Source organism: Chanos chanos, chromosome 5 (genome assembly GCF_902362185.1).
Source record: "Chanos chanos chromosome 5, fChaCha1.1, whole genome shotgun sequence".
Classification (NCBI taxonomy): domain Eukaryota; kingdom Metazoa; phylum Chordata; class Actinopteri; order Gonorynchiformes; family Chanidae; genus Chanos; species Chanos chanos.
In genome coordinates, this window is record NC_044499.1 from 8,398,302 (window position 1) to 8,418,495 (window position 20,194).

At 37.3% G+C, this 20,194-nt stretch overlaps 4 protein-coding genes across 5 annotated transcripts in view; 2 read left to right on the forward strand and 2 right to left on the reverse strand.

The window, feature by feature from the left end:
• LOC115812095 (immunoglobulin lambda-1 light chain-like) overlaps nt 1–3,765 on the forward strand; it is a 107,227-nt gene extending 103,462 nt beyond the window's left edge. Inside the window, exons 3-6 of the mRNA XM_030774582.1 lie at nt 664–724; nt 2,709–2,984; nt 3,367–3,462; nt 3,623–3,765. Of these exons, the coding sequence (XP_030630442.1) occupies nt 664–724; nt 2,709–2,984; nt 3,367–3,462; nt 3,623–3,765 (576 nt within the window). The remainder of the gene's footprint in view (nt 1–663; nt 725–2,708; nt 2,985–3,366; nt 3,463–3,622) is intronic.
• Nucleotides 3,766–6,603: 2,838 nt separating this feature from the next.
• Nucleotides 6,604–13,402, reverse strand: stard3nl (STARD3 N-terminal like). Of its 2 annotated transcripts, none has more exons than XM_030775519.1 (9): nt 13,318–13,402; nt 10,860–11,152; nt 10,420–10,497; nt 9,884–9,961; nt 9,277–9,330; nt 8,702–8,819; nt 8,199–8,297; nt 7,490–7,545; nt 6,604–7,227 (listed from the first exon to the last, which is right to left on the reverse strand). In XM_030775519.1, the coding sequence occupies exons 2-8, from the start codon at nt 11,061–11,063 to the stop codon at nt 7,493–7,495; spliced, it is 684 nt and encodes a 227-aa protein (XP_030631379.1). In that variant the 5' UTR covers nt 11,064–11,152; nt 13,318–13,402; the 3' UTR covers nt 6,604–7,227; nt 7,490–7,492. The 2 variants fall into 2 exon arrangements, with proteins under 2 accessions (XP_030631379.1, XP_030631380.1); XM_030775520.1 differs by having other exon boundaries at nt 10,860–11,155.
• Nucleotides 13,403–14,550: 1,148 nt separating this feature from the next.
• Nucleotides 14,551–16,036, reverse strand: epdr1 (ependymin related 1). Its single transcript, XM_030774583.1, has 3 exons — nt 15,801–16,036; nt 14,994–15,202; nt 14,551–14,741 (listed from the first exon to the last, which is right to left on the reverse strand). Exons 1-3 carry the CDS (start codon nt 16,034–16,036, stop codon nt 14,551–14,553), a joined length of 636 nt encoding a protein of 211 aa, XP_030630443.1.
• Nucleotides 16,037–17,047: 1,011 nt separating this feature from the next.
• On the forward strand, nt 17,048–19,808 carry nol7 (nucleolar protein 7). The gene is made up of 8 exons (XM_030775521.1): nt 17,048–17,220; nt 17,309–17,369; nt 17,539–17,594; nt 17,767–17,801; nt 17,943–17,997; nt 18,108–18,229; nt 18,433–18,510; nt 19,448–19,808. Exons 1-8 carry the CDS (start codon nt 17,048–17,050, stop codon nt 19,519–19,521), a joined length of 654 nt encoding a protein of 217 aa, XP_030631381.1. The 3' UTR covers nt 19,522–19,808.
• The last annotated feature ends 386 nt before the right edge of the window (nt 19,809–20,194 follow it).

Here is a 20,194-nt window from a genome sequence, read left to right on the forward strand (position 1 = left end):
AAATAATGAATTATAATTAATTCAATAAGTCCATGGGAGGAGGGTTGTTTTTGCTCTCCGTTGTAAGACTGTGAGAGGCAAAGTCTTTGGCAGTGGTACAAAATTATATGTCACTGGTAAGAAGAAATTTTTTTTTTCTTTTTACAACAATTAACAATGAAATTATTACACAGAGCCAAAAGGCTGGACATTTGTGAGGTGAATGAATTATTGGAATGAGGAAAACAATGAATTAATTAGCTGGGCAAAAGAGAGCCTAATGTTCTTCATGGAAAGTGCAAAATATTTAAGAAGTCCATATAAAAATATATGTATGTATTTTTTTTTTAAACATTGACTTCTTGAATATTTTGAACTTTCCATGAAGAACATTAGGCTCTCTTTTGCCCAGTTAATTAATTCATTGTTTTTCTCATTCAGATAATTCATTCATATATATATATATATATATATATATATATATATGTGTGTGTGTGTGTGTGTGTGTGTGTGTATATATATATATATATATATATATATATATATATATATACACACATATATGGTCAAACTGCCCGTTGAAAAATCTAGGAAACTTTAGGCATCACTAAAAACCAAGCTTTAAGATGTCCAAGCTGTCCAGAAGTTTTTGTGTTGAAGTTAATCTGGGTGTGACTCAGGCAGTCTGGTGGTGGTTACTACTATATTAAAATATTTGGATCTGGAACAAAGCTTGTTGTCACTGGTAAGAACAGTTTCATGCATCATACTTGTTTAGCATTTGTGTTCTGTTTTGTGAGCTAAATGGGAAAACAAAGATATTGTTAAGAAATGTGTCAATGAGCTCTGTACTATCCATCTAATGCCCTGCTTTTACATTAGGAGAAGGTAAAATGCAAAAAAAAAAAAAATTTACTTTTTTTTTTTTTTGGATGAGCCCAGTTCATTGCTGCAAAAAGCATTGCATCAATCATAAATTTAAAAAGCAGTTATAAGGTACATTTGATTAATTTTTGTTAAGAAAACAGATAGCAATCTGTCAAATTTAATTTTAAAAACAACATTTTTTTTGTCAGCTGACATTAAAGTGCCACTCAGAGTAATTGGTCAAGCTACAGTAGGCCTCATCTCTCTACCTTTAATGAATTTTTACATAGTAACTTAATGATAGGCCTGACAACGTCAGTATTACTAATAATGGTTAAATAGTTTATCCTTGTGTATGTTTTTAGTGTAAATTAAAGAAAGCAGATCTTTAAGAAGTAAAAATACCACACGCTAAATGTTCTCAGGACATAGGCCCTGTGCAATTTTATTCATGATTAACTTTTTGTTTTGAGCTGCGTCTGAATACTGTAAATGTATTCATGTATCGCATGAAACAGATGATTAATATTAATGAGTGATCCAGACTGGGGACACAAGTAACTTAAATATACTTAGAATGACTAAAAAAAAACCCATACAATTTTATTATTTGTGTGCAGTTCTGTGAGCATTCTGATTTGACTAAATATGAAAAAATTAACTATCTAATCCTAATTTAATGCCTCAAAGAGAGAATACACGAGGAGATTGTTTTCCCGTTATCATATCTTATAATGATATCTCTTGTGCCGCTGTGCCCCTATTTGCTATTTATGTTTTCATACACAGCACAAAAAAAAAATCACTCTAAAAGCTTGTTTCTTACCAATAAAACCTTTTTTTTTTTCTTAAATGTGATGACAGAAATATTTATTGAATCATGTAAGGTGATCTAGAGCTTCTAGAGCGTCTGTTTGCTGAGTTCCTTGTGCAAACGTATGGAATCCTCATAGAAATTCTGAGATAATTTAAAAAAAAGAGTCAAAATATTTTTAATCATTCAGCCAATCAAAATAGGTCTGCTTAAATTCTGCTTAGGAGCTTTGCTTTGAGAGTTTTGCAGCGTTGTCCATTTTGTAGTATACTTTCACCTGAGATTTTGCTATGAGGTTAATCTGTGATTCCGGCTATGCTATTACAGTCTTTGGATCTGGAACAAAACTAACTGCGATTGATAAAAATAATTTACTTCACATTTGGAGTTATGCCTGATATCTATACAAGCCATTTGTAATTTAACCTGCAGCTGAGTGGATTTGATTGTCTGGGCATGGTCCTGAGAGAAACCAGGCTGTTTCTGGGAAGGCAATGGTCGATAGATCAAATTAAACATCAGTGGTTTTATGTTGATATTCAAATTACAGTTTGACAATGATTTAAGCTGATGTTCAAGTTGATATTCACTGTATTTACTTCATGTTCAATAACTTCTCAAGTCCTCAAAATTGTATCTACACCACAGAGTGAATTTGACATTAGACTTTCCTTAACATGTTGGGATTTGACCTGACTTAAACTAATGTTAAAAAAATCAACAGTTGTTGAAAATGGTTAAAAAAAGAATTAAAAAGAAGTTTCAGAAATAATGATTAAATGGCTATACATTGAATAAATCGATACAAAAAAGCATAGGCTGTTTAATCAGTTTCCCTTGTTGTTGCCTTCATAAATTGAACTGACAGGATTTATGGGAATATGTTCTGTTTCACTTAACTATGCCAATCCGAGATGCATAAGGAGTACATCTAAAATTGAGTGCATTTGTTAAATAACAGTGTCAGCAGCATCATTAAATTATAAATGTTTTTAAATTGAGTAATATTATCACATTGTTAATGTGGTAACATTTTGCTTTCGTACAGGCGACTCACCTAAGCCACCTAAGGTGACTTTGTACTCTCCCTCCGAACCAAAAGACCGTAAGATCACTCTGCTATGCAATGCCAGAGACATGATGCCAGACATAGTGAGATTTGAATGGAGCATTGGGGACAAAGCGGCACAGGGGGAGGTTTTGGAGCAGGTGGACCCAGGGAAAGGTGTAACCAGCATGCTGATCATTGACGAGAAGAAAGCTGGTGACAGCAAATACTCCTGCAAAGTAAAGCACGAGATAGAAGTTCCGCCAGCTGAAAGGGGTAATCTGTCTATCTATCTATCTATCTATCTATCTATCTATCTATCTATCTATCTATCTATCTATCTATCTATCTATCTATCTATCTATCTATCTATCTGTATGTCTGTCTGCCTCTCTGTCTATCTGTCTGTTTATAAGTCTATCTATCTATCTATCTATCTATCTATCTATCTATCTATCTATCTATCTATCTATCTATCTATCTATCTATCTATCTATCTATCTATCTATCTATCTATCCATCTGTCTTTTGGTCTGTCTGCCTGTCTGTTTCTTTTTTACTTTCAGGTATCACTTACTGGTGTTTTTAGCAGTGACATTGGTGAATTAAATCACCAATATGTGTTTGTATCCTAACTGGTCATATTCTTATTCTGCAGGTTTTTCAGAAGACGAGCCAGTGAAGCCTACACAGAAGTCTTCACAGAAGCCTTCAGCCACCTGCCCGACCAAGCAGGGTGGCCTCCAGAAATTTGGTAAAACCTTATGCAGATACAGATTTTTGTTTTCCTGCATATGAGCGCAGCTTTCACCTGTCACTACATATCCAATGTAAGATATTGAAGACAAGCTACCGTTAAGAAGCGTAACTGAGTCAAACGTAACCAAACATTTCCTCTCTTTCTTCTTTTGCAGAAATGCTTGAGGTGACGCCCGGTCTGCGTTTGTTTGTCTGGACATATACTTCAATGATTGTGAAGAGCGTGGTCTATTTCATTGCCGTCTGTGTTCTGCTGTACCAGAGAAGAGCTGAGGCCAAGCTAGCTCCAACAACATAGATCTTACAAATGGAAATTCTGACGTAGAAAATCGAAGTAGCTTATTACAATCAAATTCATGTAATTCATATTTTTTCTCTTTCTTTTTTCCTCTTTTTAATATCTTGTCTCATTCATTGCACAGTGTGATGGAATAACAGTTATTTGATATCTGTTTGAGAGTGTGATTTCTCCTTGTCCTCTTAGATTACCAGTCTAGTGTTTAAATTCTTAATGGTTTAAAACTCTGTAACTGTAGTTGACTTGCACAATTTTGCTGAATGCCGCTAATATAAGTTTTATTCTAGGTACAGATTCATCATTTGTTATGTTAAGAAGCTTGTCAAGGTTACTTAATAATCTGACCTCTTGAGAATATGAGAAACGTTGGGCCAGGGTTGTAATCGGACATGCTCGAATTATGTCATTTTTACTGGCGAATTAAAATTATAATTATGTTAAAGTTAATATTGTTGCTTTTCGTGTAAAATAAAACATATTTGCTGCCACCTACTTATTTTTCAATAAAATTGTTTTGTGGCTCAGTGTGAAGAATTAGCTCGGAAATTGTGAATCAGAGGGAAAATATAAAAGTGAATAAACAAACATACAAACAAATGAATGAATAAATAAGCAAACAAATGATTAAAATAAATAAATAAATAAATAAATAGGACTGTTTGGCTCATAATCCCAATATTTACTAATACATTTTGCATTTGACATTTTTAACCCACTACATATGTTATCTATCAAGTGATAAAATGCAATCATATTTCCAAAAGACAAAGTCTTCCCATGACTGTGATGTTCTGTGAAGAGTGTGTTTGTGAAGAGAGTGTTTACAATCCATTCAATTGAATAATCTAAAAGAGTAAACTAATACCTGGTATTTCACTGAGATCTCTTTCACTCTGCACAGATGGTAAAGTAATTTATATAAAAGGAGAATAATGATACAGTCACCGTTTGATAGTGTGATTATGTGACAGAGGAACATTTTTATAGTCTTTTAATGAATTTGAATAATTATTCAATGAATAAAGATGATGAACATTAACAGCAAAATAAATATCAAAAACAGTTATAAAGGCATCATAGTGTATGCTTCTACTATTACTACTACTACTTATAACAACAACAACAATCATAATATTCATAATGATAATCATAACCATAACCATAACAATAATATAAATTTTTGAATATAATAACTTTAGCAAGCTCATGTGCAATTCACATACTATATACATTTAAATATCAAGTCTACACTTGTATTTAGAAACAGTTTGTATAGCCCTGAAACCGATGTGCAAATTTGCAGGACATGCAACTTCTTAAGAGGGTTTACTTCATTAAAACACATGACTTTAATTTCAAGTTTCAATAAAAATCCCCTTTTTACTCTCTGGATTTCTTTTTGTAGCTTTCCATGTAAATCATTTAGTTTCAGAAAAAAATTAAAACATTTTGTTTGCTTGCTTGCTTGCTTTTTAGTACAGTCATAGAAGAGAAATACATCTTCTTCTGTTAAAGGAGGCATATGAGTGAACTAACATATGACTTTTTCCATATTCACGTAAATGAACATGTATTTATCATTAACACAAATCATACTGATGGTAACTTACTCGTCAGTATGAGTGTTTCACACTTGCATTTTAATTTTACATGCACTAGTTGTTTACTAATGTGCATTTTTGCTTAGGTATGCATTAAGAGCGAAGCGTGTGTGTGATCGAAACCAGTGTGGTCAGAGAATGTGACAAACACGTCTTCAGTGTGGGCTTAAGCAAGTCTTCACTGGAAAAAAAAAACAAAAAAAAACCATGCAACAGTTTACCCGCAGTTTCATTGGCTGATTATTTATTAGATACTGCAAAGCTGTTAGACATCTTAAGCTGTTATTTGTGGGTTAGGCGGGAAACTGTTGTTTGTGGGTTATGTGGGTGGGTGCTTCATGCTTTGGGTGTATGATTCGCGAGAGCAAAATATTTCCCTCAGCGGCTTTTCGACCCATTTACATGAAAGCAAGTTTAAAACACAAAAATCAGAGAGTAAAGATGAAGTTGTTAAGAATCTTGTGACGTGTGCAATTTTTTTGTTCTTTTTTTTTTTTAATGAATGCATCATGTTTATTGTCAATTTTCCGAGATTATTTATCAACAGCAGATTGTCAATATCAGAGAGACGGATGGTGAACAAGAAACTGTGACAGTCACTAAAGTTAAAAATAAAGGCTTAAACAATAAAACAACACAAAAAAGCTTGAATTAAAACATCCACTTGTGAATTTATTTTGAGAAGAATGCATTGTCAGGACTCTCCTTATGACTAATAGCTATTTCCTGGAAAAAAAAAAAAAATACAGTAATCTGTGAATGCCAACTTGCCTCAGTTCTGTACAGTTCTGTAAAGCCCTTTATCATTCAGGGTAATTCAGGCAAAAATACATTAAAGCAACATAATTATACTGCTTTTTTTTTTTAATTAAACTGTATTAAAATGATGCAAATAAAGGGATCGCTCACTGATACAGTGTCAACAGAAAAGAAATTCAATATCTGTGCATTGGCATACATTATAATGTGTGCACCTTAAAACACGGTTTGAACTGAACAAAGCGAGCCCTTTCATTTGCAAGTAAACAAATGTATTTCTGACTTCAGTTAATGAAAACTCTATTTCTTACGCCATAAATTCACACTGACAGAAAGCATGGTAAAACGGTGATCCCACAAATCTGGAAAACATTTGGGAGACATGTGCATTGCATGTGGCTTTTTGTAATTGCTATGAGGGAAAATACTGATCAAATTAAAAATAAGAAAAAAAAAAAAAAAAAAGCGTACTCGTTTGCAAACTGCGGCTGAACAAAAGGAAACGAAACCTCTCTCGGAACGTCTTCACATATTCGGGACTCCTCGCAACACACACGCATGTCGACGGCAGAACGACATCAACGAGTGTCGATAAGCAATTTCTTTTTTTTTTTTAAGAGAAATGAAGCGTGCAGCATACACTGAGACCGGTAGCAATGCAATTCTGATTATATTAGGGATACAGCCCCAGCTCTGACTGAGTAATGAGCTCTTTGAATCATTGCACACAATAACAAAAAAAGGGCGTAAACACGGCAGTCATGCTTTTACTTGTGGCACGGTATTGAGTACCCCCTTCTCTTTAACCCTCTTTTCAGTAACAAAAGGAAAAAAACAAAAACAACAACAAAGTTTGACATTACAAACAGTGCACTGTGATCTTACTCCAGTATAAAACAATTGCACAAAGAACTTGAGCTATGCAGACGAGTGGAGGAAGATGGAGGGTTGCGGAACGCGATGCTGATGGCGCTAAGGCAGACTGACCCCAGAGGTCAGAGGTCAGAGGGCGTGGTCGTTACCCGAGAAGCTAAGAGCCGGAGCCGCCCCGGGCTGCGTCACGTATACATCAGAGCTTACGCTCGGTGACCCTGAAGACGCCCTAAAAAGGACATGTGATAAATAAATAAGTAAATAAAGAAATAAAAAAAAGAGAAGAGAAACAGTCATATTATTATGTGCATTTCCATATTTTCCAATGAAGTCCATATTTTCCAATGAAGTCATAAATGTCAATCTGACAAACACTCGACCAAATGAAGACAGAATGGTGAGGAAAAGTGCCGTGATCTTTCGCAGGCCACTATTTTCTAAAACAAACAAACAAGACAAACAAACAAACAAAAAAGCATCAATTTATTTACCAGCTAAATAACGGGTTTCTCAGGATCGTGTTTATCTTCTAGATCCTCATCAGAATCTGTCAGAAACAAGACAGTATGAGAGTTTTACAATCAACACCACAGGATAAGCTCATGCGATAGTTTTACAATCAACAACATAGGTTCAAAGCAGCAACATTCCTTCACAGAATTTCTTCATTTCAAAAGTTTACGTATAAATAGCACAGATGATACCGTTGCTTTATTAAGAAATTTCTATTTTTGATCTCTTTTAAGTACACCCTAATTTTACTTCAGCAAAGATGCACCTGTTTGGACCCTAACAGTAATAGTTCCAGGAAAACATGATGACGTGGTTTAACAGTTATTTAACGTTATAATGTGGATCTGTGGGCATTTGGAAAAAAAAAAAAAAAAAAAAGCTGAACAGAAAGTCATAGCAAAACAGACATGTCAATGAAACCCACAACTGATACTAAACATTTTCAGTTATTTCTCATCATTTTAGATAAAAAAAAAAAAAATTCCAACACTTTCAGAATATACTTTGAATGAATCTGAGGTTATGCACATAGAAAAATGCGCATTGTTTTCAGGTTAGTATGTGTTATTTTGCCCCAAAGTATAATAATGACAATAAAAAAAAGCCTATCATTAGCTAAATGACTAATATACACAGCACTTCATGAGATGTGTCCCTGTTGACAAAATGGCTTTCAGTTGATCTCACCTGCCACGGACTCAGGTGGGGAGTAGAACTGGCCGTCTGACAAAGGCCCAGGGTTCATCAGTGGGGCTCGCTCTGCTACATCCCTTACTGTGAGAAACCCTGGGACACGGCGTGTGCACACACACACGCACGCACAAACACACACACACAAAGACACACACAAAGACACACACACAGACACACACACAGACACACACACAGACACACACACAGACACAGACAGACACACACAGACAGACACACACAGACAGACACACACACACAGACAGACACACACAGACAGACACACACAGACAGACACACACACAGACAACCAGTGGACAAAGTCAGAACAAATAGGAATCAAACTAAATGAGTATCAGCTACTGCCTGAACTAACATGACTACCTGATAATGATGATAATAATAATAATAGTAATAATAATAATCATCACCGTCATCATCATTTAATAATTTACATTCCTGGTGTCAGTCGGCAGTAATGAATATCGGTGTAGACTCACTGTTCTCATCGTCTGCCTCCTGAGGCAGAACCTTAAAGTCGAGGAGCCATGTCTCTATCCATGCCAGGACGAAGGAGATGATGGGTAACAAGTACCCAAAGGCTCCCTGGGAGAGAAGCTGGAACAGACAAAGTAAAGTCAAGGATATTAAAGTTCAGGGAAATGTCTGCATATCAAGAGTATATACACCACTGGCTAACGGTCATATTTAGTCAAACGGGCTGACTAACAGTCATATTTAGACTGCAGTGGATCTTGAACAGAATGTTCACCGTTTTTTTTCATCATCAAGGTCTCATCATCCACTATGCATGACGTATTTCACTGGCGATGGTCGCTAAGATTCAGAAATACCTAAACAAATGTATCTCTGCTATTAGAAAGCTCATGTTTTCATCACGACACCATCACTACCAGCGCAACCCAACAAAGGCCCAACTACGGAGGCGTCCTCCAACGATGTCAAGTTAACCATATCTTCCATTACAGTTAAAGAGTAGCACTTCACTGAAGAACTGGACATAATGGTAGGATCGGGGTGGCCGAATAAATAAGACAGCCAGAGAGATATGTACCTTAGATATTACTACTTTCACAATCAAGAAACCGCTGGTGATGGCTGTAGTTATCTAAAGCAAAGAAAGAAAAGAAAGGCAATTAAAAGAAGGATTATTCTGCAACCACATGCACTTGAGTAACAAACACACTGAAATGTAAGCATTTAATTCAATACCTGAACCATTTAAATGATCTAAAATTGTTACCTAGTAGCATGTAATACAGATAAATGTATCTATTATTCTGCAACGTGAAGTTGGCATCGCGCAGAGGATGTTATGCTTTTGTGGGGACTGGACATTCCAAAATAAGAGTACTCAGTTTTAATTACCTGTTCATTACATTCATTCGATTATTGTAATTCTATTAGTCAGTTAATAATTTACTCATTCTCAGTGGCTTACATCACTGTATATTTTGGCATATCTTCAGTAGCTTCAGTAGCTATAAGCTATTAGGCCATAACACTGCGACAAAACAGAACTGATGCGCATTCAAGCTGAGAGTTCTGAAGGACAATACTGCCCCCTAGTGTTAAAAGGTGGGAATAACTTTTACTTTTCTCCTAAAACTTTGAGACATTTGACAATGTTTTAACTGAGTATATTACAGAGATCCACTTACAGCGATTGCCCACCAGTGACGCAGTTTACACACAGCATATGCAAGTATAAGGGCTGCAAAGCGGAACACAGCCAGTACCTGAACACAGAGATAACAAAAGAGAGACAAGAGTTGAAGGTGCTGTCAGGATCCTGATATATCACAACATGCTAGCATAACCTAAACATAATAAGCTCGCGCAAAACCAGTGATGTGGCCGGTTACTGATCATCAGTCATTCACCAGCAAAACGTCATTTATTAGATTTAAACACCTACGCAAATTTCAAATTCATGGATATTTCTTTTGCTCTGGTTTCCCAGCTAAACAATTTCCTATGCTGCAGGCTTAAGGGCATGCGGTCCTAAACAGGTTTTTCGAGCGAAGGGACAACGCATAACATTTCAGTGCATAAAGTACCGTGACGATGCAGCTGAATGTAAAGTAAGTTACGAGAGAATTCCCTTCATTCCTTGTTCTTAATAAAAACATCTATGAACAAAAAAAAAGAATATGTTGTTACACATTACAAAAAGCATGCTTTGGACCGTACTTACAAATATGTCAAAAAATGACTTGTGGTAGTCATATTTTAAAACTTCTTCTTTCAGTCTTTCTTCTATGCCTCCACTCACCTGCAAAAGAAAAGACAGTTAAAAGCCCTTCAGATGAATGATCAACAAAACATCAGCATTATATATGATGCAACTGCGGGTCGAAGGGACATAAACTCTGTCCTCTTATCTAGATCTGAGTCTTGTTTTGTTTGGTCTATCTGAGGAAGACCAGGAAATAGAGCCAATAAACAGGGAAGTGGGCGTAACTACATAAAAAAAAAAAGAGGAACAAACAAAATGCGATTTTGTGACCACAAACAAGGTCAACGAAGGAACACGGGATAGTTCTACAAGAAATGTAGAAATCCCATGGAAACATAAGTTTTCTTTTACTGTTCATGGAAAAAGAGGAAGAAATGCTTTGCTAGATCAATCCATACGTTGAGTTCAATGATCCAGAGCAGAGTGATGAACAGGAGGTCAAAGGTCACAAAAAGGCAGAAAGTCCTCCTGACGTCAGAGATGCACTTCTTCCCTCCCGATTCGTAGGATTCAATGCGGGCAAACACAGGGGTAGAGTTTATGGAGCCCATCCCGCGTAACGTGGCTCTGGAGTCCACACTACTGCTGTACTGACTGTCCATGACCGGCCACGCCCAATCCGCCCAGGTGTTCTGTCTACGTCTCCCCTCTCACTGCCGGGGGGCGTCAGCCGCACCGACCATGTCAGCGTCTGCTGAAGAGCGGGTGGCGCGGATTAGAGACATTTTACACACTTCTAACACATAACACAGGACTTACATGTGCAGCACATATACTACACTGTAAACGTGAAAAAACAGCTACTGGACATGTTCAGGTGTTTGGGATGTTGTTGGACAGATGGAAAATTATAACTGTGGAGCTAATTTATTGATTTCATTGCTTGAAAAACATTTCTCCTAGATTATTATTATTATTATTATTATTATTAAGATAAAATTCAAAGTTGTTCGGGGGCCCTGTTTGCTTAAGTGTGTCCATTGTAGATTTGTTCAGTTTATGAGGAAAAAAAACAATGTGTCATCCAAGGTGCGCATTTACTGCTGTCATATGACAATAGCTCACACGCAACGTTTGCAAACAGTGCTAAGCAATGCGATTAGCATAACCCAATCTTTCCAGACATTTTGGAGAATGAGACATTTTTACACAGATATTTCCAGACACAGCAAATGTTAATGGCAATTTACATGAAGTTTTATAGCCTTATTCCTGGTAGCTCAAAAAAAAAAACTGAGGGTGAATTCAGATTCATAACAGGAAGATTCCATAGTTCTGCAACTATTCCATTGTTCGGTAATCACTCATGAAAAAGTCGAACCAGTAGATTTATTTTAACACAAGAGTCAACATAAAGTACGTCTCCTGTTCCTCAACAAGTTCTCTTTTTACTGAACAGTAAAAAAAAAAAACAAAAAAAAAAAAAAAAAAAAAAAAACTGGTCAGTCCCTGGTGCTTTACATTCACATAATTGTGAATATTCAGGCTAATCCTAATCTAGCTAATCCTAATGACTATCTAAAAGTTCTGGCATTCCACATACATAAGTAAAATACCAAACAAAGTTTTATGTCCATATCATGTAGTATTTTCAAATGGTAAACAGGGCACATTGTAACTGAGCAAGCAGTCTGTTAGATGAATCTTTTCAGCCTTTTGACTCCATGTGAATGGTCAAGTAATGCTTAATATCTATAACCTATTTGGGTTAAAGTGTTGGTAAAAGTAGGACAGTCAGTCTGTTGTCAATAGTTACATAATCAAGGAAGTAAAAGGTAAACTACATGTAGATAAGAAGACACGGGTAGGTGACTGAGTTAGCAGGCCAGGTTTTTCATACCATAAACTAAGCACAAACAGTACTGAAACTACAGTTTTAAACACATTATTGAGCTGTAGCTTCTCTCTAGCCCAAAAGTAAATATGTGTGAAATGAAAAGACCTATGCGCTAAATTAAGCACATGGTTTCCGTTTCCCTTATTGCACAGTGACTGCCAAAAAAAATCAGAAACAGCAAAACGAGCTGTCAGTTTTGACAGAGAGAAGTGCCGATATTTACGCGACCTGTCTGTGGCCAGCCAGAGCGGCATAGAAGTCATTCTGTCATAAACTGTATCCTCGGGGGGTGTATTTAACCTCTCGAAATGAACCTAGGTTCTTTGAGTGCCCGCACCTTGGGCCCCAAAAAATGAACCGCTGTGACGGCCGACGCAGTTCGTTGTGGTGTTAAAAGGCCTGATATACTTCGCTGATGTAATCGTCTTGCCTATGAAGAATTTCACATCACACTGCTTCAATCAAGATAACTAGTACAGACACACTGCCTATAAAATACGGAGTAAGTTAGTCCCTCAACGGAAATATCAAGAACACTATCACTTCACTCCCAAAGTCAAATTCATAGGACTAGTATTATAACTCATTGAGAGGGCTAATCAAGATTTTAAAATTGTAGCTCCCTACATTTCGTCGCAAGTGTACGAAACGCGTTTTGAGAATATATGGAGCTTGCAGAGAATGTTATTTCCTATGGCGGATCTTCAGCGGTAAACGTTGACTCATGCAAAATTCGTATAGCCTATCGCATCTAACTGATTCGTGTGGCAGTAGCTATGATACACAATGGTGTGAGTAGGACAAGCTAATCATTGTGGACGTTAAGTTTTGTAATAACACGGTCTTATTAAAAAACTATGTAGGATTGCGAAACATATATTTGTCTGATAGCCTGCTATAAGAAACATTTGTCCTTTTGCTGGTACCGCTAGTATTGTAATCATACCCATATTTTACACTGGCGTTCCTCTTTATGAAAATACCTAAGCTGAAAGATTTAAGTTATGATATATGCTTACCGGTATGAGTAGATAGATTCAGAGATGCTGTAGATTCTCTCTATTGGGTCCGTTGCACAAATGTTTTTCTTGTGACTCGCTGAGATAGATTTTGGCCCAGGTCTCAGGCGAAACTCGTTTCAGTCGGACAGGAAATAATGTGACCATCAAGTCTACATGAAGGGATCGCTGGGATATGTAGTTGAGAAAGACAGCTGCGGTCAGTGGTGTAAACAAATGACGTTATCGTCTGTGATTTTAATCATTCCGTATGAAAAGGACATTCCGTTCAAAGACTGATTAATCGAATTCGCTGAGACGACCATATTCCAATGCACTTGTACACACTGCCATGAGATACATGACAGGCAAAACATCTGTATTTTAAATTTTAAAATTGTGTTTTCACTTTTGCAGTTCAATTAAAATATCATATGATGATGCCTTGCATTGTGCAACGTTTATTTCGAGGCCATGTTGTAGGCTATGGTAATAATGTCGTTTCGTGGTGGTGCAGTTAAAATAAACCTGATACTGTATTTGGCAAAATGGCTGAGGAGGTAGCAACAATTCTGCAATTGTAATCTATGCTTAATGTATGTAACCAAGGCTCAGAGCTGTTTGTTTGTATCACTGTCTTATTTATTGGTTTTTTTTTCTCATCAGAGAGATAACAATTGAGATAACAACTTGATCGGAGGTAAAGACAGTGGGATATACACAGCTGATCTCATAAACATGTCACAAAGTAGTTCTTCTTCAATCCTATACTGGTTGATGATTGTCTTAGTGGTGACAAGGAGAAAAATTCATTTTTAAAAACTCACAAACCACAGCGAATTAAAATTACATTCAGTGTAATTCAGTTAAAACCAAACAGCTTTTGTAACTGACCATCAGTAGCATAGTACAAGTTAATGTGCCAAATCAAATACAGCAAGTGCCAAAAATGGTGTTAAATTCACATAGTGTCAACATAAATCAGTTTTAGCTTTGTAATCAGTCATAAACTGTCAAATGAAACAGATTACACGACGCGTTTATCACTTGATATGCAAGTTATTTTCATAGCTCATAATTTCAGGATTTACAACCACCACTATGATTTAACAGTAAAATGCACATTTTGTAATCATCACTATAAGCTTTTTTTTTTATACTCAGGTAGCCTCTCGCTAAGCTCTCAGTCTTTCTCTTCTCTGAGGTGCTAAACCCAGAAGAGAAGTGATGCTGAAGGCACCAGCTGACCCAGGATCAGCAGTCTGACATCATCCTAACAGGTAAAGCTGCCTGGCAGGTGCTAGGCGGAGTAAACACTGTCGGGTCACTGATGCCCAGCCGAAGGTCAAAGAAACGAGTGGAAGTGGTGACACTGCTGTTCCTGGTGTAGGTCTCCTGTACAGGGTAACAGTCTTTCACAGTGTACGCCCCCACCCATGCCTCATCTGCAAAGGAAAAAAAAAAGAAAAAAAGAAAAAGCTTATGGTGATGCTATGTCATGCACAAACAAAGTTCTGTTCTGACTTTCAGACAATTAATATACATAACCCTATGATGGCATCAGATTTGCACAGATAATCCAGTGGACTTGTTTCAAGTGATGCTAAAAGGCAGAAAATGGGACTAGGATTAGGAGGTAGTGGGGAGACAAAACTGTGAACACAAAAGAAAGTGATTTTTACTTTAAATCTACTCACTTCTGCGGGCTGGTTTTCTGTCAGACCACTCCTGAACCTCAATCATGTCTCCAGGTCCGCCAATAAAGTACTGGTCCTCGTAGGTGGAGTTCATTGGGATATCAAAGGGGTCCCACTCCTGAGTTAAAGCTATTTTAGCACACAGTTTGGTAGCTTGTTCAATCTGGAACATCACACCACTTTTGAAAAGGTAGATGTACTCATAGTACCTGAGGAGAAAAAATGCAAAAATGAAATTGTTCATAGGCCTAAAAAATAATTATTCATCTCTGTGAAACAGCCCTTTCATGAAACTGAAAATATATCCGTGAATATTATAGATACATTGTGGCTCTGCTGTTTCAGTGTTACATCGATTATAAATAAATTAGTCATAATAAAGTGATTAATATTAATGTCCATGACTGCTGATCTCTTACAACTCTGGTCAACTCTTTGGAAATATCAGGCACTGTCTGATATTGCTGCCTCATTTCAAGAGCTATTTTTAATCTGCGTTTACAGTATGACATGCCATACAAAACACCTGCACTGCATCAAAACTGAAATTCAAATAATAAGTGATCAAAATGTCAACTAGGCTATTATAATGCAACAAACCCTTTCAGTCAACAGTAATTTAACATTAGGCATCAAAGCAGTCAAACTTCCTGAAGCATCATGTTTACAACAGCAATCACTAAACAAATCGGATCCGCTGAGGACAAGGCGAATGAACCAAGCTTTGGTGTTTTCATAATAATACGATGACATTTTACAGTCCCACAACAATAGGACATGTTTCGTGCTAATGTGAAAAACACATACTTTTTACAAGGAACATGCCCTTTCTTCTGCTCTAATATGCGGATTTGTTGGTTCTGTCCATCATATGAAACAGAGGCCCGTGTGTTCCGTCCTGTGCTGTGGTCGTATTCAACGATTCGTCCCTCCCATTGCGTTGGAGCAAGACAGGGCTGTGCCGGAGGTGCGACAGACCGTGGATGGCTAAAGGACCGCGGTACCAGGCAGGCCAAAAAAATAAAAACAACAGAATGTAACATGTTTGTCAATCTTCCGTTGCAATACATGCAATAGCACAGTCCACTACGCTTTAAATATCGTGGCGGAGGACGATACACCAGCACAACGTAATGCAGATCTGCTGCCTATGCGAACTCGTGTATTTTTATTATAGTGCTGAGGATGATGGACCAGTCAACGGTCTGCCAGAATCGCTCTGATTGGCCAATTCTTGACAGAGACCGACAAGCTACGTAAGAGCGTATGAGCAATTATATGGAAATATGATCGTGTTCAAACGCAATATTGGAATTTGAAATAATATTTTGCGATTATTTCAAAGCACATTAAGAAAAGAACGTGAAATCTCATCATGTGGTACTAATAATTTGCTGGCTGTGTTCATTTATTAGCCAAACCACTTCTCCAGAGTTTTAAGCGTATCATGAGAAAACAAGTCAGCTGCTAATTCCCAAGTGAAAATTATTTAAACCTGTCATTGAAAACATATGAAATGATATTTGTTTTGAAGTTACCAAGGAGTTACTCGGGTGACAGTTGGTCTAGAATTACATTCTTGATCACTTAATAACATTTAATAATTCAGTTACTGTGAAATACCAGGGCAGTTCAACATATGACTGAAAATTCCTACATGTCTTTACATTCGGTTATATCAGCATCAACATTTTCACCCATACGTAATAACTTTTCTGCTGATTCTACACACAAAGGAATAAACAGTGTGGATTTAGTTTCTCTGCTGTGAAGGGGCTTTTACTAAATCTACGCAGTTAAATGCTTGATTGCATCTGGCTCCGTAACCCAAGGTGTGGTGAAGTGGAAGATACATTTATAACACTTTGATATATAAAAAGGATTACGTTCATAAATGCCAGCTGTATTTGAGTTTGATGAACTTGTTAACGTAGACATTCTTGTTAACTTCCACACCACCAGGGGGCGATTTCTTGATCCTCTGGTATTATTTCTGTTATTCGTCAGTCCACATTGTTGTCTTTGCTGATATCCTAGTTTTGTCAGCAGTTAAAATGGCGAAAGCTCAACGTGGGGACCCCGACTCATCATCAGAGGACACAATAAACGAAAAAATGGTTGATCATGTGGACTCAACTGACGACGAAGCTCCCGATGAAGTGGCGTTTGAGGATTCGAAGACTGTTGCATTGCAGAGCGTGAAAAATGCTTTGGAATCGGCCAGAAGGTGCTCATTTTGTCAGTGTTGTGCTATCAATTACATGCTGACATGCCCTCAAATGTAATCTTTCAAACCTACTATTCTCAATCAACAGAGAAAGGGAATCGCTGAAGGAGAAGCGAAGGAAAAGACAGTTGCTTTTCCAAGAACAGAAGGTATTTCCCATCGAGTAGCACTTTTTCCCCAATGAAAGTGTAACGAAAGCTTATGTGGTCTACCCACATCCAGGTTTCTTGTCGCTTCTAAATTTGGGGTTTTACGGAGTACCTGCACTTTTTAGTGTCGCAGGTTATCGTAAATCTCACTTTTGTCGTTGCTTTTAAGAAAAGAAGACTCTTGCCAGAAGACTTGCTGGAAGAACTGGAGACAGCACCCACAACGTGAGTTTTTCTGATCAGTGACCGTTAACGTCTGAATTTATAAACGGGTAAAAATGACACACCATGTTCATCAGTCAAAAGGAATGTTTGACCCACTTTAAATTGCATATTTTACAGTACAACATCTAAAGTCAAATTCTAAAACAAAACTGCTTCTCACTGTCTATTGCAGGCAACAGGAGCAGCAGCTGCCATCTGAAAACAAAGGTAAATATTTGTTAAATATCTGTTAATTCCATATTTATAGGCCAGGAATGTCTACGACATCATCTCCATTAAAATGAGATTCTGATTATTTCAGTAAATACTTTTCCACTTAATCTCAAATTGTAATTATTGACTTTTCAGATGAGGATGAGGAAGAGCCAATGAAAAAACAGAGGAAGGCCTCAAAAGTTAGGAGGTAAATCCCTCAGAATAATCAAAATCACCGTGTAAGATGTACAGCGTGAGTAAGATAATGATCTCTGCATATTTGCACTATGGTAGTCAAGTGGGTGTTGTAATGTTCAGCTTACAGGGAAACTACAGTGTAATGAGGGTGAAAGATGATACCATCGGCAGCTCCCAGCAGCAAGCAGCTATGGATTTTATTCAGTCCCGTTTGTATGGTAAAGGAATCCAGAGAATGACAAGTAAGAGTTTGACTGCCTCCTCTTCAATGCATAACATGCAGCATGGATTTTTTAAACAGGAAACTAAAACCTGGCCTCTCATAATTTGTGTAGCTTCGTACTCGGGAATGATGTCCAGCGGCGAGTAGTGAACCTGTTTGCGGGAATGTTTTTTAAGCCTTTAATTGGTTAATGAACTGAAAGCAAACTTCTGTTTGTTTCAGATGCTCAGCTCCTGTCCCTTGAGAAAAAGAGAGGCCCAAACAAAGGTGCTGCTGTACAGTTTGCGAATAAACAAATGAGTAAGTTTCAGACCCTTTCAACCCTCACACACTCATCTCTGCAAGACACTGGGTTAGCGAGTCACATCATACACTCTTGTCTCTTGTTTTTCTTTTCCAAGACGGCAGCTTCACTGCGGAAAGTCAGAGCAGTGTACGCGTGTAAAAGCGATACATATCTGATATTCCAAGCCCTATGTATGTATGCGAGTTAAGAGTAAAGATGTACATGTGAGACATGAAGTTATACACCAGCTCAAATGAAAACAATGATTCTGAGCTCGGAAAGAAGTCAAGAGCTCAAAGCAATATTTAGAAAAATCATGGTCATGGTAAACATCTGGGTGAGTTCCGCAGAACAGAAATCTACTTTCAGGATCCTTACTATATAAATTGTCTGCAACTCTAGCAAAAGAAAATAGCTGTCACCTTAAGCTCTTTTTATATATATATTTTTGGGTTCATTTGTGAGTGAAAAACCCATTTATGAAATGTTCATGAAAAGCCAAAGCTTTAATATTCTCTTCCGTTTTAAAGGCAACACCAACTTTTTCTATGGAACTGCAGAGTTGTACTAAAGAGTATCCATCTTTTTCTTTTTCATAGGTTTAAACTGAATCCCAGATCTAATCTAATAATTTTCTTGGTCAATATGTATTATTTTATATTACTTGTATAAGTTTTGTACATACAGAAAGTTATTATTCAAGACTGATTTCCCTGTCTCTTACATCAAAGGCCCAGCTATGCCGATAGGAACTGGGTTGCCTGCGATGCAGTTGACTGAATTTACCAGCCTGTGTTAGTGTTTACGTACATCTTTACCCCCACATTTTAAATCCTGCTGTTTTTTCTGTGTGAGTTGAAGCCACAACTCTTCTGGAAGGTGGATGACTACAAAAGCACTCGATTTAATGAGCAGCAGGCTTAAGTACCATCTGTGTCTTTATCTCTCCAGGTGCAGAGGACAATGCAAAAGCACAAAAGTGTAACAAGAGGTGGATTCGCAAGAAGAATCTAGTCCCCAGCTGAGGGGCAGAAGAGAAAGAACAACTCCCGTGGGGTTAAAGAACAGTGTGTTCAGGAGACAGCCCCGTGCAGTCATCTCTCTGAACATTGCCTGTACTCTCTCTCATATGCCAGAGGGCTGTCTTTGGCTCGGATAGACTGTTGTTTGCACAGGTTCCAAGCGTAGTCACCAGTTAAGGTCATTGGGGATTACAATAATTACAGGTGACTCGTTTAAGAATGATGATCCGCACGGAGTTGATGTAAATGTGTTTTACTTACCTTCCACGTTATAAATGTACATTAAAACTGTTTGCATTTATTTATTTGAATCTGGTACTGATCTTTTTCCCTGTTTTGGGGACTGGAGAGAGATTTCAGTCAGGTCCAACTGATCACTGATGTAGCCATGAAGCTATTTTTTTTTCTCTCTTTTGTTCTATTTGAAAAAGGCGAGTCTAAGTTCTTACTTGACTTGTCAAACTCATTCCTGAAAATTATTTATACAGTTCAGTGCAGCATCACCATCACCACAGACATAATGTTACCAAACGACAATAAAATCATACACTAACACAGATTTTTTTACAAAATGGGCAGCAGTAAATGAATCCTCATCTCCTGCTTGTATGATGGTCTGCACCTCAGATCAAAGGCTTTAAAAATGTCCGGCAACGTCCACCTCAGGGTTTTTTTT